Raw genomic sequence first — 19,009 nt, forward strand, 5'->3', positions numbered from 1 at the left:
CTGGGTCATATGGTAGTTGTATTCTTAGTTTTTTGAGGAATCTCCATACTGTTTTCCATAGTGACTGCACCAATTTACATCCCTGCCGACAGTATATGAGAGTTCCCTTTTCTCCATATCCTTGTCAATATTTGTTATTCCTTACCTTTTTGATAATAGCCATTCTAATAGGTTGGAGGTGATAGCTCATTGTGGTTTTGATTTGCATTTCCCTGATAATTACTGACAACTTTGAGCATCTTTTCACGTATACATGTTAGCCATCTGTATGTCTTCTTTGGAAAAATGTCTTCAGATCCTCTCCCCATTTTTAAATCAGGTTGTTTTGTTGTTGTTGTTGAGTTATATGAGTTCTTTATATATTTTGGAAATTAACCCCTTATTCAGTATTGATTTGCAAATATTTTCTCCCATTCAGTATGTTGCCTTTTTGTTTTGATGATGGTTTCATTTGCTGTGCAGAAGCTTTTTAGTTTGATGTCATCTCACTTGATTATTTTTGCTTTTGTTTCCCTTGCCTTTGGAGTCAGATCCACAAAAATATCTCTAAGACCAATGTTGGTGAGTTTACCACCTATGTTTTCTTCTAGGAATTTTATGGTTTCAGGTCTTGCATTCACGTTTTTAATCCATTTTGAGTTAATTTTGTTTGTGGTGTAAGATCATGGTCTAGTTCCATTCTTTTACATGTAGCTGTCCAGTTTTCTCAGCACCATTTATTTAAGAGCTTGTCTTTTCTCCATTCTGTGTTCTTTGATCCTTTGTTGTAGATGAGTTGCCCATATATGTGTCAGTTCATTTCTGGGCTCTCTATTCTGTTCCATTGATTTATGTGTCTATTTTTGTGCCAGTACCATACCGTTTTGATTACTATAGCTTTGTAGTATAGTTTGAAATCAGGGAGTATGTTGTCTCCAGCTTTGTTATTCTTTCTCAAGATTGTTTTGGCCATTCAGGATCTTTTGTAGTTCCATACAAATTTTAGATTTATTTGTTCTAGTTTTGTGAAATATGCCCTTGGCATTTTGGTAGGGATTATATTGACTCCGTAGGTTGCTTTGGGTAGGATGGACATTTTAACTATTAACTCTTCCAATTGATGAGGCTGGAATATTTTTCCTTTTTTGTGTGTGTCTTCTTCAGTTTCTTTCATCAGTGTCTTACAGTTTTCAGTGTACAGATCTTTCACATCCTTGGTTAAATTTATTTCTTGATATTTTATTCTTTTTGATGCAATTGTAAATGAGATTATTTTCTTAATTTCTCTTGCTCATAGTTTATTAGTGTATAGAAATGTCACAGATTTCTGTACCTTGATTTCATATCCTGCAACTTTACCGAATTCATTTATGAATGCTAACAGTTTTTGGTAGCATGATGCTACTTTGAAGTGGGCAGCTCAGTGCCACTGTCTTCCAATGCTCATAGTGAAAGGAGGGTTCAGGTTAATTAAAACATGAGGTGGGGGCTTCCCTGGTGGCGCAGTGGTTGAGAGTCCACCTGCCGATGCAGGGGACATGGGTTCGTGCCTCAGTCCGGGAAGATCCCACATGCCACAGAGCGGCTAGGCCTGTGAGCCATGGCCGCTGAGCCTGCGCATCTGGAGCCTGTGCTCTGCAACGGGAGAGGCGACAACAGTGAGAGGCCCGCGTACCGCAAAAAAAAAACCAAAAAAAAAACCATGAGATGCCACAGTATGAATATAGCTGGTGTGTGGGCAACTCATTACCCTTTCAATCAGCATACAACTCACATGGCATCAGCTGGTTAGCCAAGAATTTCATTGTGTGTGTTGTAACTAGGTTCAATTTTGTGAAATGGCTTATTTTCTTAAATGGGAGTACAGGTTGACTGACTTTTTTGGAAAATACCTCAGTGATTACCAATTGTTTGTCTGATTATGTTTCTTTCTCTAATAGAGGAAGGAGCAAGAACATCATCTTCCCAAGTAGAGGCTCCTAGGTCAGAAGCCTACATACCTGTATTTGTTTCCAATTGGAAGATCCTTGACATTCTTGGATTTAACTTTTATATGTACATGAATATACATATACATATACATATACATAGAAATGTGTGTATATACATATACATATACCTATATTTACATAATATATGTATCTATGCGTGTACATACATATACACATACATAAACATCTACATGTACACATGGGTATTCTTCACAGACAACTTAAAAGTCCAGGTGGAGAGTGTGGTGGTGAACAGGCTGAAGGAGCTGGGAGATGAGAGGTGTGGGTGTGGGTGGAAAAAAGATGGAAAAAAAAAAAACTCCAGGAGGTGAGACATGATTTATGATATTTAATGTTTGCATGGTGAGACTGGTGTGTCAGGGGAAGTGAATTAAGAATGAGCCTAGTTGGCATCCTAGGATCCATTCCTGAGCATCTCTCTCTGTATTTTAATTTTTTCTTTCACTTCTCATTACATTCTAACAGCCCTAAAAAATAGGTATTTTTATCCCCATTTTCAGATGAGGAAACTAAAGAAATTTTATACTAGAGTTGTAGGCAGGATTTAAGGGTAAGGAGGGTCTCCACCCCGATCCCTGTGAACGGTCTGCTGCGTAGTCTCTCGTCCAGTTATGACATGTGCAGGAGAGCCTGCGGCAGAAAGTTGACACCAAACAGGGCAGTAGAGAGGGGCAAATTAATTTCTTTCTTAAATTCAAAAGTATGTACCTTTTGCAAACTGAAGTACCATTAGTTCCCAATTGCTTCTTTCCTGTGCAATCACAGCATCTGAACAAATGATTCCTTGTCTTCAGTCTGCTTTCAGAAAAGAAAAAAAATTACATAGAGACTATGAAAGCACTTGATGTTCAAGGGGCACATGACATTAGTTTGACGCTAGATGGTAATAAATATTTGGCTACTTTTGCCTCACCCACATGCTTAAGAATTGTGACATTTGCAAGTGCATGTTCCAAAGTCATATTGACTAATTTTATTTTTGGCAACAGGAGAGCAGTCTTGGTTTTATTCCTTCCTTTATCCTTATTCCAGACAAGTGTTAGCTGGAAAATGCTCATTTCTCTCTTTCTGATTTCCACAAATCATGGCCTTTCAAACTTGATTAAGCTCACAATTATATGTTTAGTCTATATTCAGGGGAATTATAGGAGTAAGGAGAAATATTTTATAGGCAGAATGACCTAACAGAAGTGTACTTTGTGGAGACTGGTTTTTCGCAGATGTGTTTTGAGTAGAGTGTAGAGGCCTGGGACTGGTGTTGGAAAGACTCATGGGAAGGGACAAATGCCAGCGATGCTGAGTTCCACCTTGCTTAACTTAACAAGGGAAGTCAACCTGGAGATAAAAGAATAGACCTCAATAGAGAACTGAAGAGAGAATCAGTAAAATTTGACTGCTGATAGAACTTATAAACAAAGCGTTAAAAAAAAAAGCACCAATATCTAAATCATAGCTAAGTCTAAGAAATGGACACAGTAGATGTAGAAGTCAGCATAAATGCAGACAATACCTGAAACATTTCCAATGGCAATTTTAGCCCTAAAAGCATGAATATAATGACAGGAAAAGAGTAAAATTAGTTATAATGCTTAGAAAAGGATGCTTGGGCTGATGGTACGTAAAGAACAAGCCATTCGTAGTTTCTAGGTGTGAGAAAAGAAAAAGACAGTCATTTTATATGTTTTTACTGAACATAATTCTTATTCATGTTACCTTTTTTTTTATAATGAAGTATTTTTAAATACAGAGACTGATATAACAGAGACCCTCTGAGCTCTATCCAATCCTGTTTTAAAGGATTAAAATATTACAGAAGCAGCTGAGGCTCCCTGTATACCCCTTCTCTGTCTACTCTACCCTCCAGAGGCAATCTCTATCCTGAATTTGGTGTTTTTATTTCCTTCTTTATTTTTGTGCTATATATATGTGTGTGTATGTAAGTATATATATTCATGAAAGATATAGCGTTATTTTGCATATTACCAAACTTACGTAAGTGCTTAACCTGTTCTTTGAATCAGTGATTTAGTGAAGACAGTTCTGCTCAAATTAAGTTCACCTTTGCCCTGGAAATGAAGTGAATAGGTTTGACTTACCTCCAACCTCAGTGATTGCATTGATAAGACTGTTGCTTGTCAAACAGAGAAACAGCTGAGCAGATGAGGAAAACTGTTTGGAGTCACAGAGTTAATTATTGATGGAGATAGAAATAATTTCAGGAAATGTTTGCTTTATGGCGAAAACTCAGGTCTGCATAATCAGTCCATGGGATGAGTCACATCTTTTCCCCTCGCTAGAGTTTTTCTTTGGATTCCTAAACTAATGAAAGTTTGAAGGCTATTCTGGGAAATTAGATTGTATACCAGAGTTTCCAAAAAAGGAATCTTTAATCTCACCTTTGTTTCATTCTTTAAGCTATATGGGATGTTTTTCAAACTAAAGTCAATTTACTTTCTCCCTAGTTGATGAACATCTCTATTGTGCTCAAGTAATACAATTAGTGTCCCAGTAACAGCTTGAAAAGGAGAATACTGACTTAAAAATCATTACCTCTTTAAAAAAATGTTCTCAGTTGAAACCTACCAGTTATTTAACTAAGACTTTGGGTCTATCTTAATTTCAAAATCCTGTGTTCTAAATGTAAAGAAAACTCATCTTTTGGGGGAGGTATTTTGGCTAAAAGCCTGTGGAACAAGAAAGAAATATGTGTCTGCATCATAAACATGATTCAGTGCTGCCTGATGGCTTTGTTAGACTTATTAAATGCAAAATATAATTGAGGGGCCTTATTTTGTTCTACAAACCAAGAGTCCAGCCAGTCCACCAACCAACCAAACAAATAGAAGTCTGACACCTGTGGCTTTGTAAAAAAAAATTTAGGTTTTGGCTTAATTTGTGAAATGTGTTTGTGTACTAATGGACATCACACTACCTCCTTAGAGAATTGGCAGTGTATCAGGTGTCTGCCGAGTATTTTCTGAAACTTATTGTGTCGTTGTCTGTTTCTAGTCTTGACTTTAAGGCCATAGGGACACAAGATGTGAACAAAGGAGACCTGGTGTGAAAACTGGGGAGACCTCTTTTCTTTCACCAAGTTACCTGGGAATGTAGAGAAGTTACACATTTCTTTGAACCTGATGTTTTCATCGGTAGAACAAGGGTGTGGATGGACTCCCAGGGATCACTGAAGAACAAGGCTGTTCGGTAGAACAAGACTGTTAAGAAAAATTTGTGTTTGAACACGTAAAAAATGGGAGATGGATAACTCTGATTTATATATACAGAAATATACTGATGTTACAATAAAACACCCATAAGACCAATTCCTTGCCCTCGGTGAGCTATCGTCCCACTAGGATATGCAGCATTCACTCATGACACCAGCTCTGACTAGGACTGTAGCCAAGTCATTTCACCTTGAGTGTGTGCTTTACATTTGTGGAGAAAGGAAGAGAAGACAACAGAGAAAGTCTTACTTGTCCTCCTGCCTTAGTATCGAAAAGGAGCTTGAAAGTGGAGGCTACAGCTGTCAGAGTAACTCCACTGATTTTGCCTAATGTGATAGGAGAAAGAGCTATAGAGTAATGTTCTTGGCAAAAAAAAAGAAAAAGAACCTTCTATTTCAACTTTTGTGTTAAAATAAAGAGGTGATATTTAGTAGAAAGGAATGTGGTCTCTGGAATCAGATTGCCTGGATTTGAATCCCCAAATTCATTACTTGCTGTTTTTTGTTTTTTGTTTTTTTTTTGCGGTACGCAGGCCTCTCACTGTTGTGGCTTCTCCCATTGCGGAGCACAGGCTCCGGATGCACAGGCTTAGCGGCCATGGCTCATGAGCCCAGCCGCTCCGCGACATGTGGGATCCACCTGGACCGGGGCACGAACCCGTGTCCCCTGCATCAGCCAGTGAGCCATGGCCGCTGAGCCTGCGCGTCCAGAGCCTGTGCTCTGCAACGGGAGAGGCCACAACAGTGAGAGGCCCGCATACCGCAAAAACAAACAAACAAACTAGAAAACAACTCCAGAAAGTTTCAAAAAGCAAAATTTGAATTTGCCACGTACTAGCAACTATTTACATAGCATTTACATTGTATGAGGTATTCTAGAAATGATTTAAAGTATACAGGAGAATGTGTATAGGTTGTATGCAAATACTATACCATTTTATATAAGGGGTTTTAACATCCTTGGATTTTGTTATTTGATATTGATATTTGGAATCAATGCCCCATGGATACTGAGGGATGACTGTATCAATATACAAAGTTTATACCAATTTATTTCAAAATATATTCTCATTTATCAAACTCCATAATTTCACTTTGTTTGTAATAATTTGCAAGATATAGTGGCATGTTTATATTAAGTATTAAATTTTATGAAAAACAGATATGAGCCCTACTTCACTCTTCTTTAGGTATTTGATAAGCAATGATTTTTTTTTTCTTACCTTAGATTATGGAACAGCTAAAATGGAAATGTCTCAAAATTAATAAATTCAATCAGAATCAAAGGAACTATATGCTATTTTTTTTGCGTCCTAACAAGGTATTTTAGTTTTTCACTCAATACAGTATTTTTTTTTATTATTTAGACCATTCCAGAGTTGACTTTCTTTGATTCCAAATTCCTACTGTTTTGGCTCATGTAAAACATTGTTAGCAGCATTTGGCATGTCTTTTCCCTTTCCTATACATATTTTGCACAGTTTATGGAAATAGTTGATAAAATTATTTGGTTAAGGACAATTTTGCTTAAAATAAAGCTAAGAGTAGAGAAGTCAAGGGGAGTACTCATACCATTAATAAAAATTCAGATGTCAGTTTAGGAGCTATTTCTCGTCAGACACTCTGTTTGCTGTCAGAAACACAAAGATAAGTAAGATTCAGTCGCGCCCACTTGGAACTCACAGGCAGGTCAGAGGTTTGTGGCTGTAATCAAAGACGAGGTAAGGAGGTAAGAAACACACCGTCAGAGAATTACAATGCTTTCAGTGTTGCAACATTGAGAAAAGGTGGCTTTTTGGTGTAACTAGCATTTGACACAAATCCCAAAGGAGGCATAGTGTTGCAGTACATGGACAGGATGAGTGGATAAGATGGAGAAGGGCGCCCGGATAATAACTGGTGACTTTAGTGGACAAGCTCAGTATTGTGTAAGTGCCCTGGTATTGAAAAGAATCCCCAATGCAGTCCTTCCCTGTTTCCAGTTTTGCAAGCAGCCAGTTTCTATTCATCAGGACAGAGAGCGTTCTCATCATGTGGTGTCCACGAATGGCCCCTCGGTCAGAAACACCATTTCAGCTGAATACACTGTCTTCAGTTTTCAGGTGTATAAAATCAGGAAGAGGCAGCAGAGCCTAACGCTTAAGAGCTGGGATGTTGAAGCCACGCTACCTGGTTCGTAGTCCCCGTGCTCTCCCTCTCTAGCTGTGTGACCTTCGGGCAAGTCATTAAACCGCACTGTGCTTGTTTCCTCGTCTGAAAAAAACTAGGGATCATGTTAATAGGACCTATCTTGTTGTGTGGAATAGTTTCACTAAATGACTTTCTACTTGTAGAGTGCTTAGAACAGCTGCTAGCACAGAGCAAGCACTCCAGAAATGTTGTAAAGAAAATGGCCCATGTGCTACCTTCCTCTCTCTAGGATGGTGTGCTGAGTTGAGCTCAGGGGGCTGCTCTGGCTGTCTCTCTCTGCTTCTGTCTCCTCTATAGATTAGGACCTGCCACGTGGGTGACACCTGGCAGTAAGACACAAGACCTCAACGCTCTGATTCCCTGCTTTTATGGCACATTTTATTAGTCTTGATTTTCACAAAGAGCCCTTTCAGCCTTGTTGCATAAGGACAATAAACCAGATTCAGTGGGTGGTAGTTTTTACTAGCTTTCCATTCTAATTTTCAGGCCCGATGGATACAAAAGATTTCCATGTCCAAATATATGTAGTGGGACACATCTAGGCAGAGAAATGCACGCGAATTCTGTGGAATTTGAGAGGGGGCTTTCGAGTCAGTGCTGCTCTAGGTTTGTGTCCTGGTTTTGCCACTTAGCAGCAGTGTGGACTTGGGCAAGCTAATCCCTGAGGCCTCTCTTCCCAATAGAGGTTCCTAGCAGAGTTGCTTCCTCGTCTGGAGTCTTTCTGGGACTCTTCTGGGGATTCTGAGTATTCTCCACCCACAGCTTGGGACCCACAGCTCCTGGTTCTGCAGCCAGGCTCCAGAATGGGGTGGCTGTCCTCACTCCTGTTTTCTGTGTACTTTTGAGTTTACGCTTTCCTTAACAAAATTCCTCTTCTGCCTGTTTAGCGCTACATTCATAAAGCCACACAGGTAAATTCATGCATTCACATTGCCATCTTTAACCAGGCATCATCTTAAAGTTTTTAAAGAAACATTCTTTAACTATATTTCTCTTAGCATGACAAAGGTGTCTTTTTTTAACTTAATTAATTTTTTTATACAGCAGGTTCTTACTAGTTATCCATTTTATACACATCAGTGTATACATGTCAATCCCAATCTCCCAATTCATCACACACACACCCCCAAGGCTTTCCCCGCTTGGTGTCCATACGTTTGTTCTCTACATCTGTGTCTCTATTTCTTCTTGTTTGTTTGTTTGTTTGCGGTACGCAGACCTCTCACTGTTGTGGCCTCTCCCGTTGCGGAGCACAGGCTCTGGACACGCAGGCTCAGCGGCCATGGCTCACAGGCCCAGCCGCTCCACGGCATGTGGGATCTTCCCGGACCGGGGCACGAACCCATGTCCCCTGCGTCAGCAGGCGGACTCTCAACCACTGTGCCACCAGGGAAGCCCCTGTATCTCTATTTCTGCCCTGCAAACCGGTTCATCTGTACCATTTTTCTAGGTTCCACATATATGCATTAATATATGATATTTGTTTTTCTCTTTCTGACTTACTTCACTCTGTATGACAGTCTCTAGATTCATCCACGTCTCTACAGATGACCCAATTTCGTTCCTTTTTATGGCTGAGTAATATTCCATTGCATATCTGTACCACATCTTCTTTAATGACAACGGTGTCTTTTAAAATTTCTCTGTAAGAATAAATTTAATGCTTCCCTTCTCCAATCCCTGCTTCCATTAATATAATCTGAGAGTTCATCCCTCAATTATTGTTGTTAAATATTTTGTATTAAACTGCCCCTTAAGAACAAGAGCATTTAATTGGGCAATGAAATTTAGGGCAATTAGTTATGTTGTTAACAATATATTATTATTAACAATTTTATTCTAAAATTATACTTTTTGAATTCTTAATTTTTATTTGTATCTCGGTGGGTTAGAATTGACCAAAGTAATTTTTTAGTAATAGTTAAGGAGTAATGTATTTTCAGAGCTTTTGAATATGTGAGAATATTTTTCATATTTCTTTACAAATGAAAGGCAGTTTGGTTAGCAGTAGCTTTCTTTGATGGAACCTTCTCTCTCTTCTGTAACTTTAGTGATGCAAAGGAGAATTTAAGACCACTGGACATTTGTTCCTTTGATGGTGACGTATTTCATTTGATTTGTATGTTGACTTGTTTTTGTTTTCATGCATGGATATTGAAGGATTTCTTTTTAACCCTAAGATTCAAAATTTGTCAGACATATGTACACTACCAAATGTAAAACAGATAGCTAGTGGGAAGTAGCCGTATAGCACAGGGAGACAAGCTCGGTGCTTTGTGACCACCTAGAGGGGTGGGATAGGGAGGGTGGGAGGGAGATGCAAGAGGGAGGGCATATGGGGATGTATGTATATGTATAGCTGATTCACTTTGTTATACAGCAGAAACTAACACAACACTGTAAAGCAATTATACTCCAATAAAGATGTTAAAAAATTAAAAAAACATTTGTCAGAATGTGGCTTTGAATTGATATTGTTTGGGATACAATTTGGTTCTTATTTCTTCTTTTCAGTCAGTTTTTTCTTTTTCAGTTGTGTGTTGGATTATTGCTTCTGTTTAAGTCTGTCACTCGTGTTTTCTCAGAAGCACCTATAATTAGACTTAGTTTTTCTGGTCCTCAGAGCTTGGGTCTTCTTTCATCTATTGGTTCTTTTCTCCAGCCCTATGGGGGTGTTTATCCTCTACATCAATGTTTTAATTTTAAGCAGGATGTGTCTACATTGTTCTCCCCATCCCCCTCATGTGGATAATATTGTCACTTCATTTTTTACAATCCTTGTATTGCTTCTTTGTTTTACTTATAATCTCTTTTTATCTTACCCAGTAGTCTTTTACTAATTTATGGCTTTCTAGTTCTGTTTTTAGGGGACGTATTTTTTTAGGAGACCTATTTTTTTAGGGGACATACCTTAACAGCACCAAATACTTCCATAAAAATTACATCCCTCCTTCTAGGGAGTTAGTTTTAGGAGATGATTCTTTCTTTTCATCTTTAGCATGCTCTTTTCTTTCTGTATTTATGCAGTACTTACTAGTAGACCTGCGTTGACATTTAGTTCTTTTTCGTTCCTGAATTTGGAAATATCCATCTAGACCTGCTCATAGAGAAGATGTATGGATTGACCTTGACCCCACTCTCTGTCCTCTTTTTTGCTGGTAAAAGGCCGCTTTTAGACCTCTGCCCTTGTAGCAGGTTGATGTTTGTAGGCCTTGGCCCACTTTCAATGGACCAGAAGAATCTCATGTAGAGCAGCTATCTCTGTTTCTTGTTCTCTGTCATTTATATGGATTATAAGAACTCCAGCCTCCAGAATGTAACACCACCATGGATCATCTTTCCCCTTAGTCATCTTTTCTGTAACTGAAACTCCCAGGATGCTAAGTACTTCCTTTTTTTCTCACTCATCTTTTTTTTTTTTTTTTTTTGCGGTACGCGGGACTCTCACTGCTGTGGCCTCTCCCATTGCGGAGCACAGGCTCCGGATGCACAGGCTCAGCGGCCACAGCTCACAGGCCCAGCCGCTCTGCGGCATGTGGGATCTTCCCGGACCGGGGCACGAACCCATGCCCCCTGCATCGGCAGGTGGACTCTCAACCACTGTGCCACCAGGGAAGCCCTCTCACTCATCTTTTGAACAGTCACTAATTAATGGGGTGGGGGGATCCTCCTGCTGCCTCAAAAAGTATCATTCATGACAGAGAGCTGTCTAGGTTTCTGACTGGCAGATTTTTGCATTTCTGTACAAATGGCAGAAAGTGGAGACAGGAAGATATACTAAGATTTTCCTACTTCCTTTTTTAACACCCATAGCTTGTTTCTTGTTGCCTCTAATTACATTTTTAAAATCTAATTTTATTCTTTTTTTCTGCTGTAAAATTCTCTGATTCTTGCAGTAGGCTGAAGGTAATTTCTTCCTTTTTTGTGGTTGCATGCACCTTTATTTACCTTTCTTTTCATAGATATTTTAGTGGGAGGTTGAGAGAGGCTGTATCAGGGGCTGGTAGCTAGACACCATTTAAAACTGTAATTTACATGAAACTACACAAATAATAAAAGGACTTTCTGAATTCAAATGATGGAGGCATTCATGTTCCTGTAATACAACCTATGTCTTATGAAAGCGGGGTTATTTTATGAAAGAAAAATGTAGTTACATGAGTGATTGTAGGGATTTCAGTGACTTCCATAAAGTTTTTTGTTATCCATAAAAACTGCCTGATCTGAATGTCTTAGAGCTGAAACAGCTGTTATAAATCATTTAATCTAGGAGTTGCAAATTCAGTTGTCTTCAGGGGCCAGAAAAATGACTTGGAAATGCGTGAAGTAGGTTGGTTTAATACAATCAGGAGTGGGAGGGACTCGAGAGAAGTGGAGATTACTTGTTCCACCAAATCCTTAGGCCATCAATACATCAAAACAGTGTAAATATCAAAAACAGTATAATAGGGCTTCCCTGGTGGTGCAGTGGTTGACAGTCCGCCTGCCGATGCAGGGACATGGGTTCGTGCCCTGGTCAGGGAAGATTCCACATGCCGCGGAGCGGCTGGGCCCATGAGCCATGGCCGCTGAGCCTGCACGTCTTAGCCTGTGCTCCGCAATAGGGGAGGCCACAACAGTGAGAGGCCCGCGTACTGCAAAAAATACCACAAAAAAACCCCAGTATAATATAAACCCACTCTCCCATTATAGAGATGGAACTGAGGTCAAGGGATATTAGTAGATTTGCTCGAAGTTAGGAGAATCTATGTATCTCGACCAGAACCAGCTATATAATTTGCAGGGCCCAATGCAAAATAAAATATGGGGCCCCTTGTTCAACAATTATTAAGAATTTCGAGATAGTGACATCAAAACATTAAACCAAGCATGGGACCCTGTGTAACTGCACAAGTTACACACCCTTGGAGCCATCCCTGGTCTTAACTTCTGATTTAGAATTTGTACATCCCAACAGAAGGAAGCACACAGATACTTTCACCCATAACCACCAAAAATTGATAATGGAGATGGGGTTAAAATTAAGTCCTTGACATATATACACTACCCAAACATAAGGTAGATAGCTAGTGGGAAGCAGCCGCATAGCACAGGGAGATCAGCTCGGTGCTTTGTGACCACCTGGAGGGATGGGATGGGGGGGTGGGAGGGAGGGAGACGAAAGAAGGAAGAGATATGGGAACATATGTATATGTTTAAGTGATTCACTTTGTTATAAAGCAGAAACTAACACACCATTGTAAAGCAATTATACCCCAATAAAGATGTAAAAAAATATATATCAATAATAAAAAAAAAAGGATAATACCAAAAAAAAAATTAAGTCCTTGACTTTGATACTGCAATATATGAACTGCCCTTTCTTACAAGAGGGCTTTTGTAAGAGGTTTTAGAATCGTTGCTTTTTGTTCCTTCTTGAATTCAGGCTTTATGGATGATTAGTTGATGATTTTCAACCCTGCAGTTCAAAGCTCTTCTCTCAGTGTTAGTTCTGACATGAATTCCAGCATGTTTGAATACGAGACTTTATATAAAGACTTTATATAACTTATATACATAGTGTGTGTATATATACGGTTACTACGAAAAACCTCTTACCCTGGTACTCAATTCCCGATTTTACTTCTTATATTTTCTGAGTGTGAATAGCTGTGCCTTTAAAAACTGATTCATTTCACTAAATAGCATTCCTGAGGTCATGCTGTTCATGGTACCTTGGGTTACAAGTTGTAAATGAACACAAAGGAGAACGAGACTAGTCAACTTTAATTTGTCAGGAGGCAAATTGCTTTTTGTGTTTGCAAAGTCTCGTATTTTAAAAGACTTAAACATTCATTTCTCATTGAAAGAGAACTTAAAATTTTTTCCTCATTAAAAAAGTGAATGTCGGGCTTCCCTGGTGGCGCGGTGGTTGAGAGTCCGCCTGCCGACGCAGGGGACACGGGTTCGTGCCCCGGTCCGGGAAGATCCCACATGCTGCGGAGCGGTTGTGCCCGTGAGCCATGGCCGCTGGGCCTGCGCGGCCGGAGCCTGTTGCTCCGCAACGGGAGAGGCCACAACAGTGAGAGGCTCGTGTACCGCAAAAAAAAAAAAAAAAAAAAAAAGTGAATGTCTAACAGGTAGACATAGAGTTTGGGATGGTATAAGGTTGTGGTTAACAGTTGCACATCAGATGAATGATTTGGATTCCAAATGGGTTCCCTTAGCAATATCCAGAAAGATGCCAATAAAAATTTGTTAAAAGATGAAGGAAAAATATGTTACCTGATTTAAAAATATTATACCTTTTATTTTTAAAACAAATATGAACAGAAGTTAAGTCATTTACTTAATATCTGAAACAGGCAAAGAATTCAAGGCTATCTTATATACCTTCATGTTTGTAAAATCTGTTCGTTCATGAGCGATGAACAAGAGGAAATTCACATGTTGATAGAAGAGAAGATGGGTAAATACAATAACTGAGTGAAAGAAAATTTTTTATGACTATAATTATTAATATTTTAAATATTTGCAGTATGCCATGCACATAAGTGTATGTGTTTAGCCAGAAATGAAATCGCTCATTAAGTTTAATCCCTGGTTGGGGCAGAGGTGTGTGTAGGGGGGGGTTCATTTAACGGACTTTTTTCACTCACGTGTTTCAGAATGTGCTGTGAAATATTTAAATTGAATATCATAGAATTTTTTTTAAACTTTCCACAGGTGGAAATTTTCATTTGGCCTTTATGTATTTACCTATGGAGTCCGGTTCCTGAAAAAGGTAGGCTCTGTCAAGTTACTTTATGTAATTCTTATGTAACTGGAAGCCTCTATCTCATTTTTTATGTTGTGGCAGTAGTAGAATTGTAAACAATCATAACACACTTGCTAAGAATTATTTGTACATTTTTCTTTGATTTATAAAAATATTGGCCGTTCATTCTTTGTAGTAAACAACTTTTAGGCATCTGTCGAAAATAACTTCTGAAAATAATTTGTTTTTCCGGTGATAGATGTTACTAAGTCTATTGACCACGCTAGTTGGTTATTTGCTACCTATGGGCATTAGAACCTTATGAAATCCATCTCAGGCTTGGAAAGAATTTAGAGGTTCCACATCACACATCACACAACTTGAAAAAATCACTTTTGGCATTTTGTGTTATCACTGTAGCCTTTATCAGTAGAAATTAGAGTTTAGTGTCTTGCAAAGCTACCAACAGGGTAACACCAACTGCCAGTGGAAAATTCAGTTCCTTTTATAGACTGTGTTCCCTGGCTGCTGTGTTGCTTTTCTGCATGAACAAAGGCACCTTTACCTATGAAAGCAATTCTTTGAGGGCGTCATAGTCTTTTTCTTCTTGATTTCAGTGCTTAATGGCACTAGTAACAAGTTAGACTGCACTTCAAGTCTCACGAAGACGTTCTCACAGTCGTGCCGTAGTGAGTTGGGAGAAAATGGGAAATTATTTTTTAAAATGTTTTACGGTATTACCCTTTAAAGTGATATCAGTGTTATCTTTATTTAGCAAATAATTTTTTCAAACTGGGGCATTGGGCCAAGTGGCACACCTTACTAGTAAATTCTCATGTAAATGTTGATATGAAAATTGCAAATACGTTTTCATTTTTCAAGTCTGAGTTGTAAGATATTGTCCGCCCGTGACAAATTCTATTATAAATAATAGTTGTTTCCCAATATCATATTTTCCTAGAGGAAATAATTCTTTTTACTTGTTGTCTTTTCCTTTAGTAACTGCACTTATTTTTCACTTAATAAGACTACATGGCCCAGAGGTCACTTGAGTAGATTTAAAAGAATGAACTTCACTCTGTAAGATTTCTAAGTATGAAGACATTCTCAACTGGGGTAAATAAATGTGGTGGAAAGTGCTTATTTTGGAACCCTACTGTTCTAGTTTTCAGATTTATGTATCTAGGGGAAAAAATAGAAAGAATGGCTGTAGAGCTTTTATGCTTCCAACTTGACTACCTTGGAAGAGGAAATAGCTTTGGATGGAATTTCAGCTGACATGGGAGAGCTGGGCTTCATGGGAATGTCGAGTTGCTAACTGAGGTCACGGTTTGGAATTCACGTCGGGTTCTGTTGGTGAAGGGCTTTGATGGTGAGCAAGGAGAGATGGTGAAAGCCAGGAGCACTTCTTTGCCCTTTTGCCTAGATCTGCAGGATGTGGTCTCTTTTAAAAGCTTTCATTCAGCAAGCCTGGCCATCTGTCATCAGAATAGGAAACGCTTTGACACTTAACTCTGCTTCATTCCGTCGCTACACAGACTGAATGGAATGAGAGTAGTTTTCATCCCCTAGTCCTCCATGGCTCTGTAGAAGGCAGTAAAAGGGCTTGTCAATAGAATGTTTGCCTGGAAATCGTTGTTCCTTAAACTGTAACAGTTTCCTTTCAGCTGCCTCTAGATATAACTAACGCTTAAAAATGAAAGGAGAAATAGATGTTGTTCTTCTTGTTGGATTAATTTGTGTTTGGGGTTTCTTCCTTTGATACTGTCTAAGAAGCACTCAGTTTTGGATGAGCTGTATGGTTTAGTGTTTAGTCATACTGCGAGATAGAAAAGTGTACATAGACTCCATATGAGCTAACTGTGAAGGACTTCATAAGCTAGCTTGTCCAGCTCTTTCATTTCACAGCTGAGGAGGCAGAAGTCCAGAGAGGGTAGATGGCATTCCACAGGTCATACAGTGAGTTTATGAAAGGGCTGAATCTCAAGTGAAATGCACACTGCTGTCTCTTATTCTAGTACTTTCCCCACTTTACCAGCCCACCTTAACCTCATGACTTCCTTTAGTTAAGTTAGCAAACTTAACCTAATGTAGTCGTTGTTTCTGTTTTGAACTTTAAATACTTACCTTAACGGATATTTAAAATATATTTCTGTTAACTTGTTGGAATGGACAATATATTTGCCCGTCTAACCAAAAGGAAAAGAAATTATTATGAAGGCAGCACCAGAAATAGTCAAAACAAGGTAATTCCAATTTTCACAATACCCTGAATGTTTTAAAATAAAAGAGCAGGGTAGTGGACCAATTTTAAAATATCAAAGGCCACAGCTGCTTCTTATTCCCAGCATCCAAAATGTGGATCATTACATGTGCTGTTAGAAAAATACCTAGGCAACTTGCACTGTCCAATTTTCTTCTGCTTTTAGGTCAAATGAATCTGATGCGTCTCATCTTCTAGGGTGTATTAAGTAACCTTAAGTACCCTTTCTACCCTGAAATTCTGTGCTCCCGTTAAAGAGATATTTACCAAATGCAAAGTACTACGCACCCATGATAGAGAATCTTAAAAAATAAAAAACAAATCAATTAATAAAAATTTTTGAAAACCATAGAACTTTAGATGGAAAAGTTACCATGCCTCTCATCGAAATACCTCATTTTATAGATGAGGCTATGAGGTATCAATCTCTAGTATAAGAATAGCTTGAGTTTACTTTGCCATATTCAAATACATTCAGGCTGAATACTTAAATTTTATTAAACGCTGTTAACCTTTCCAGTTTGAATTGGCTTAATCCCGTGGGGAGAACGCATATATTTTCCTGGGTTTACCAAGTCATCGTAGATTTTCAGTGTATATATATGACCGATTTAAGTGCCCTCAGTTTAAAAATATTCTTTGTATTGAGAAATAAGGCAGTTGAGAGTTTTTAAATACATATAAACTAGGTTTATGTCAGTACACACTTGTGCTGTCTTAGTCTGAGCCCTCTAAGAAACAGACACCAAGAAGAGATTAAATGTGTAAGGAATTGATTAGGGGAAGTGTCTATAAGAGAAAATGGGGAGGGAGTTGGCCAGGAGGCTGGAAGAGCCTTCAGACCACAATGTATTTCTGACTATGTGTGCGGGAGAGAGGGAAAGAAGGAAAGTGTGGGTGAGCCTCTAAGACTGCTTGCTGTGCCTTTCTAAGAAAAATTCAGTCAGGCCACTGGGCAGTCCTGGAGCCACAGCTGATCATCAAAGGAGACCTGTGTCTCCAAGAAATGGGCTTGCTGTAGTATTCCTGTTTTGCTCAGTCATAGGCTGCCAGCAGCCTGTAGGCAGCAGGGGCTTCACGCAAATACTGCTGTGGATTTTACCGCACAGCAGCGGGGCCCTGGGTCAGCCACACTCCCACCAGTACAAGATCTAACAGGTGCATTCTCATGGTTGCCATGTGTGCTTAATTTTTAAAATATTCCAGCTTTTCTTCAGAAAGGATACATCATGGAATAAGACCTTATGCCACATAGAAATGGTTTTCATATGCAAGGTATCTAGAAGCATAGAGAAATATTTATCTATTGTCCTTTTTTTAATTTTTATTTTATTATTTTTTAATACGGCAGGTTCTTATTAGTTGTCTATTTTATACATATTAGTGTATACATGTCAATCCCAATCTCCCAATTCATCCCACCACTACCACCCCCACCGCTTTCCCCCCTTGGTGTCCATACATTTGTTCTCTACATCTTTGTCTCTATTTCCGCCTTGCCTTTTTATCATTTTGTTTACTGTGCGTTGATTTCCCCTCCATTATGTCATAATTCCTGTAGTTGATGTGTGAATGTATCTTTGGAGCAAGACACAGTCTGACTTCACACATGAGTTGTCTCAGGGTCCCGGGCACTTACCTCCCTCTTGTACTGATCCAGTTTGGGTGATAAGTTATGTGCTCACCCGATGAATAGTTCTGTAATAAAGGATGAAATAATTGGCCCCATATTTTCAGGCACCCTGTAAAGGAAGCATGTTTATGTGTCATGTATATGAAATCAGTAAAACATTTTCTGTAGTTTCATGATGACAGATAAGAGGATGAGCCTCATTTATGGTGAGGGGCTAACAGGTGTACATATATGTCATCTTTGCTTTCTCAGCTCCGAGCCCCCTTTACAGATAGTAGTTAACTCTGATGATGGAAGTAGACCCTAGAAGGCATTGATCTTACAGACATGTCACTGAACTATTAAGTAAAGTCACTGTTGGGTTAGTAGGAAATATTTAAATAGTTGAAAGACATAAGCCTGTCTCAATAGTCTGCTCCTGTAATTGCTGACACAAGTGACCCTTAGCCCCATGAATATGATTAACAGAGACAAGTACTTTCATGGAAGAAGACCCAGAATTACTTCAGGTGCTCTGAAGTCCCAGAGCACAAGGTACTCATACAGAGTAACACATTTTTCTAGGTCTTGAAAGGGACCATATGTCAAGCCTTTAAAAATAGGGTAAGTTATCTCTCATTTACTGTTACCTTTTTTTCTCGTTTGTAGATGGAAGTTTATATTGAGTGGAGTTCTTTGAATACTTTTCTTTGGGTTCCTTTACTTATTTTTTAAACCTATAGTGTCACAGGAAGATCATTAGATATATGTGCAATTGGGACTTAGGTAAATATTTTTTTCCATGTAATCTACATGTTAGGCTAATATATTTCCAACTTTTTGACCATATGGTGCATTTTATATCACAGTTTTGTACACATGCATGTGTATGATTAAAATAAAGCTTACTCAAAATATATCTATACCTAACCTCTGTATCAGTCGGGGTCCACGTTAGGAGACAAAAACTACAGGAGTGATTCTTGGGGTG

At 38.8% G+C, this 19,009-nt stretch overlaps 1 protein-coding gene across 2 annotated transcripts in view; it reads left to right on the plus strand.

Annotated features, from left to right (window-relative positions):
- CERS6 (ceramide synthase 6) overlaps positions 1 to 19,009 on the plus strand; it is a 321,038-nt gene that overhangs the window by 168,176 nt on the left and 133,853 nt on the right. For both annotated transcript variants that reach the window (XM_065880566.1, XM_065880567.1), the window contains exon 4: positions 14,113 to 14,170. In XM_065880566.1, coding sequence (XP_065736638.1) covers positions 14,113 to 14,170 — 58 coding nt within the window. The remainder of the gene's footprint in view (positions 1 to 14,112; positions 14,171 to 19,009) is intronic.

This window comes from Phocoena phocoena, chromosome 7, assembly GCF_963924675.1.
Source record: "Phocoena phocoena chromosome 7, mPhoPho1.1, whole genome shotgun sequence".
Classification (NCBI taxonomy): domain Eukaryota; kingdom Metazoa; phylum Chordata; class Mammalia; order Artiodactyla; family Phocoenidae; genus Phocoena; species Phocoena phocoena.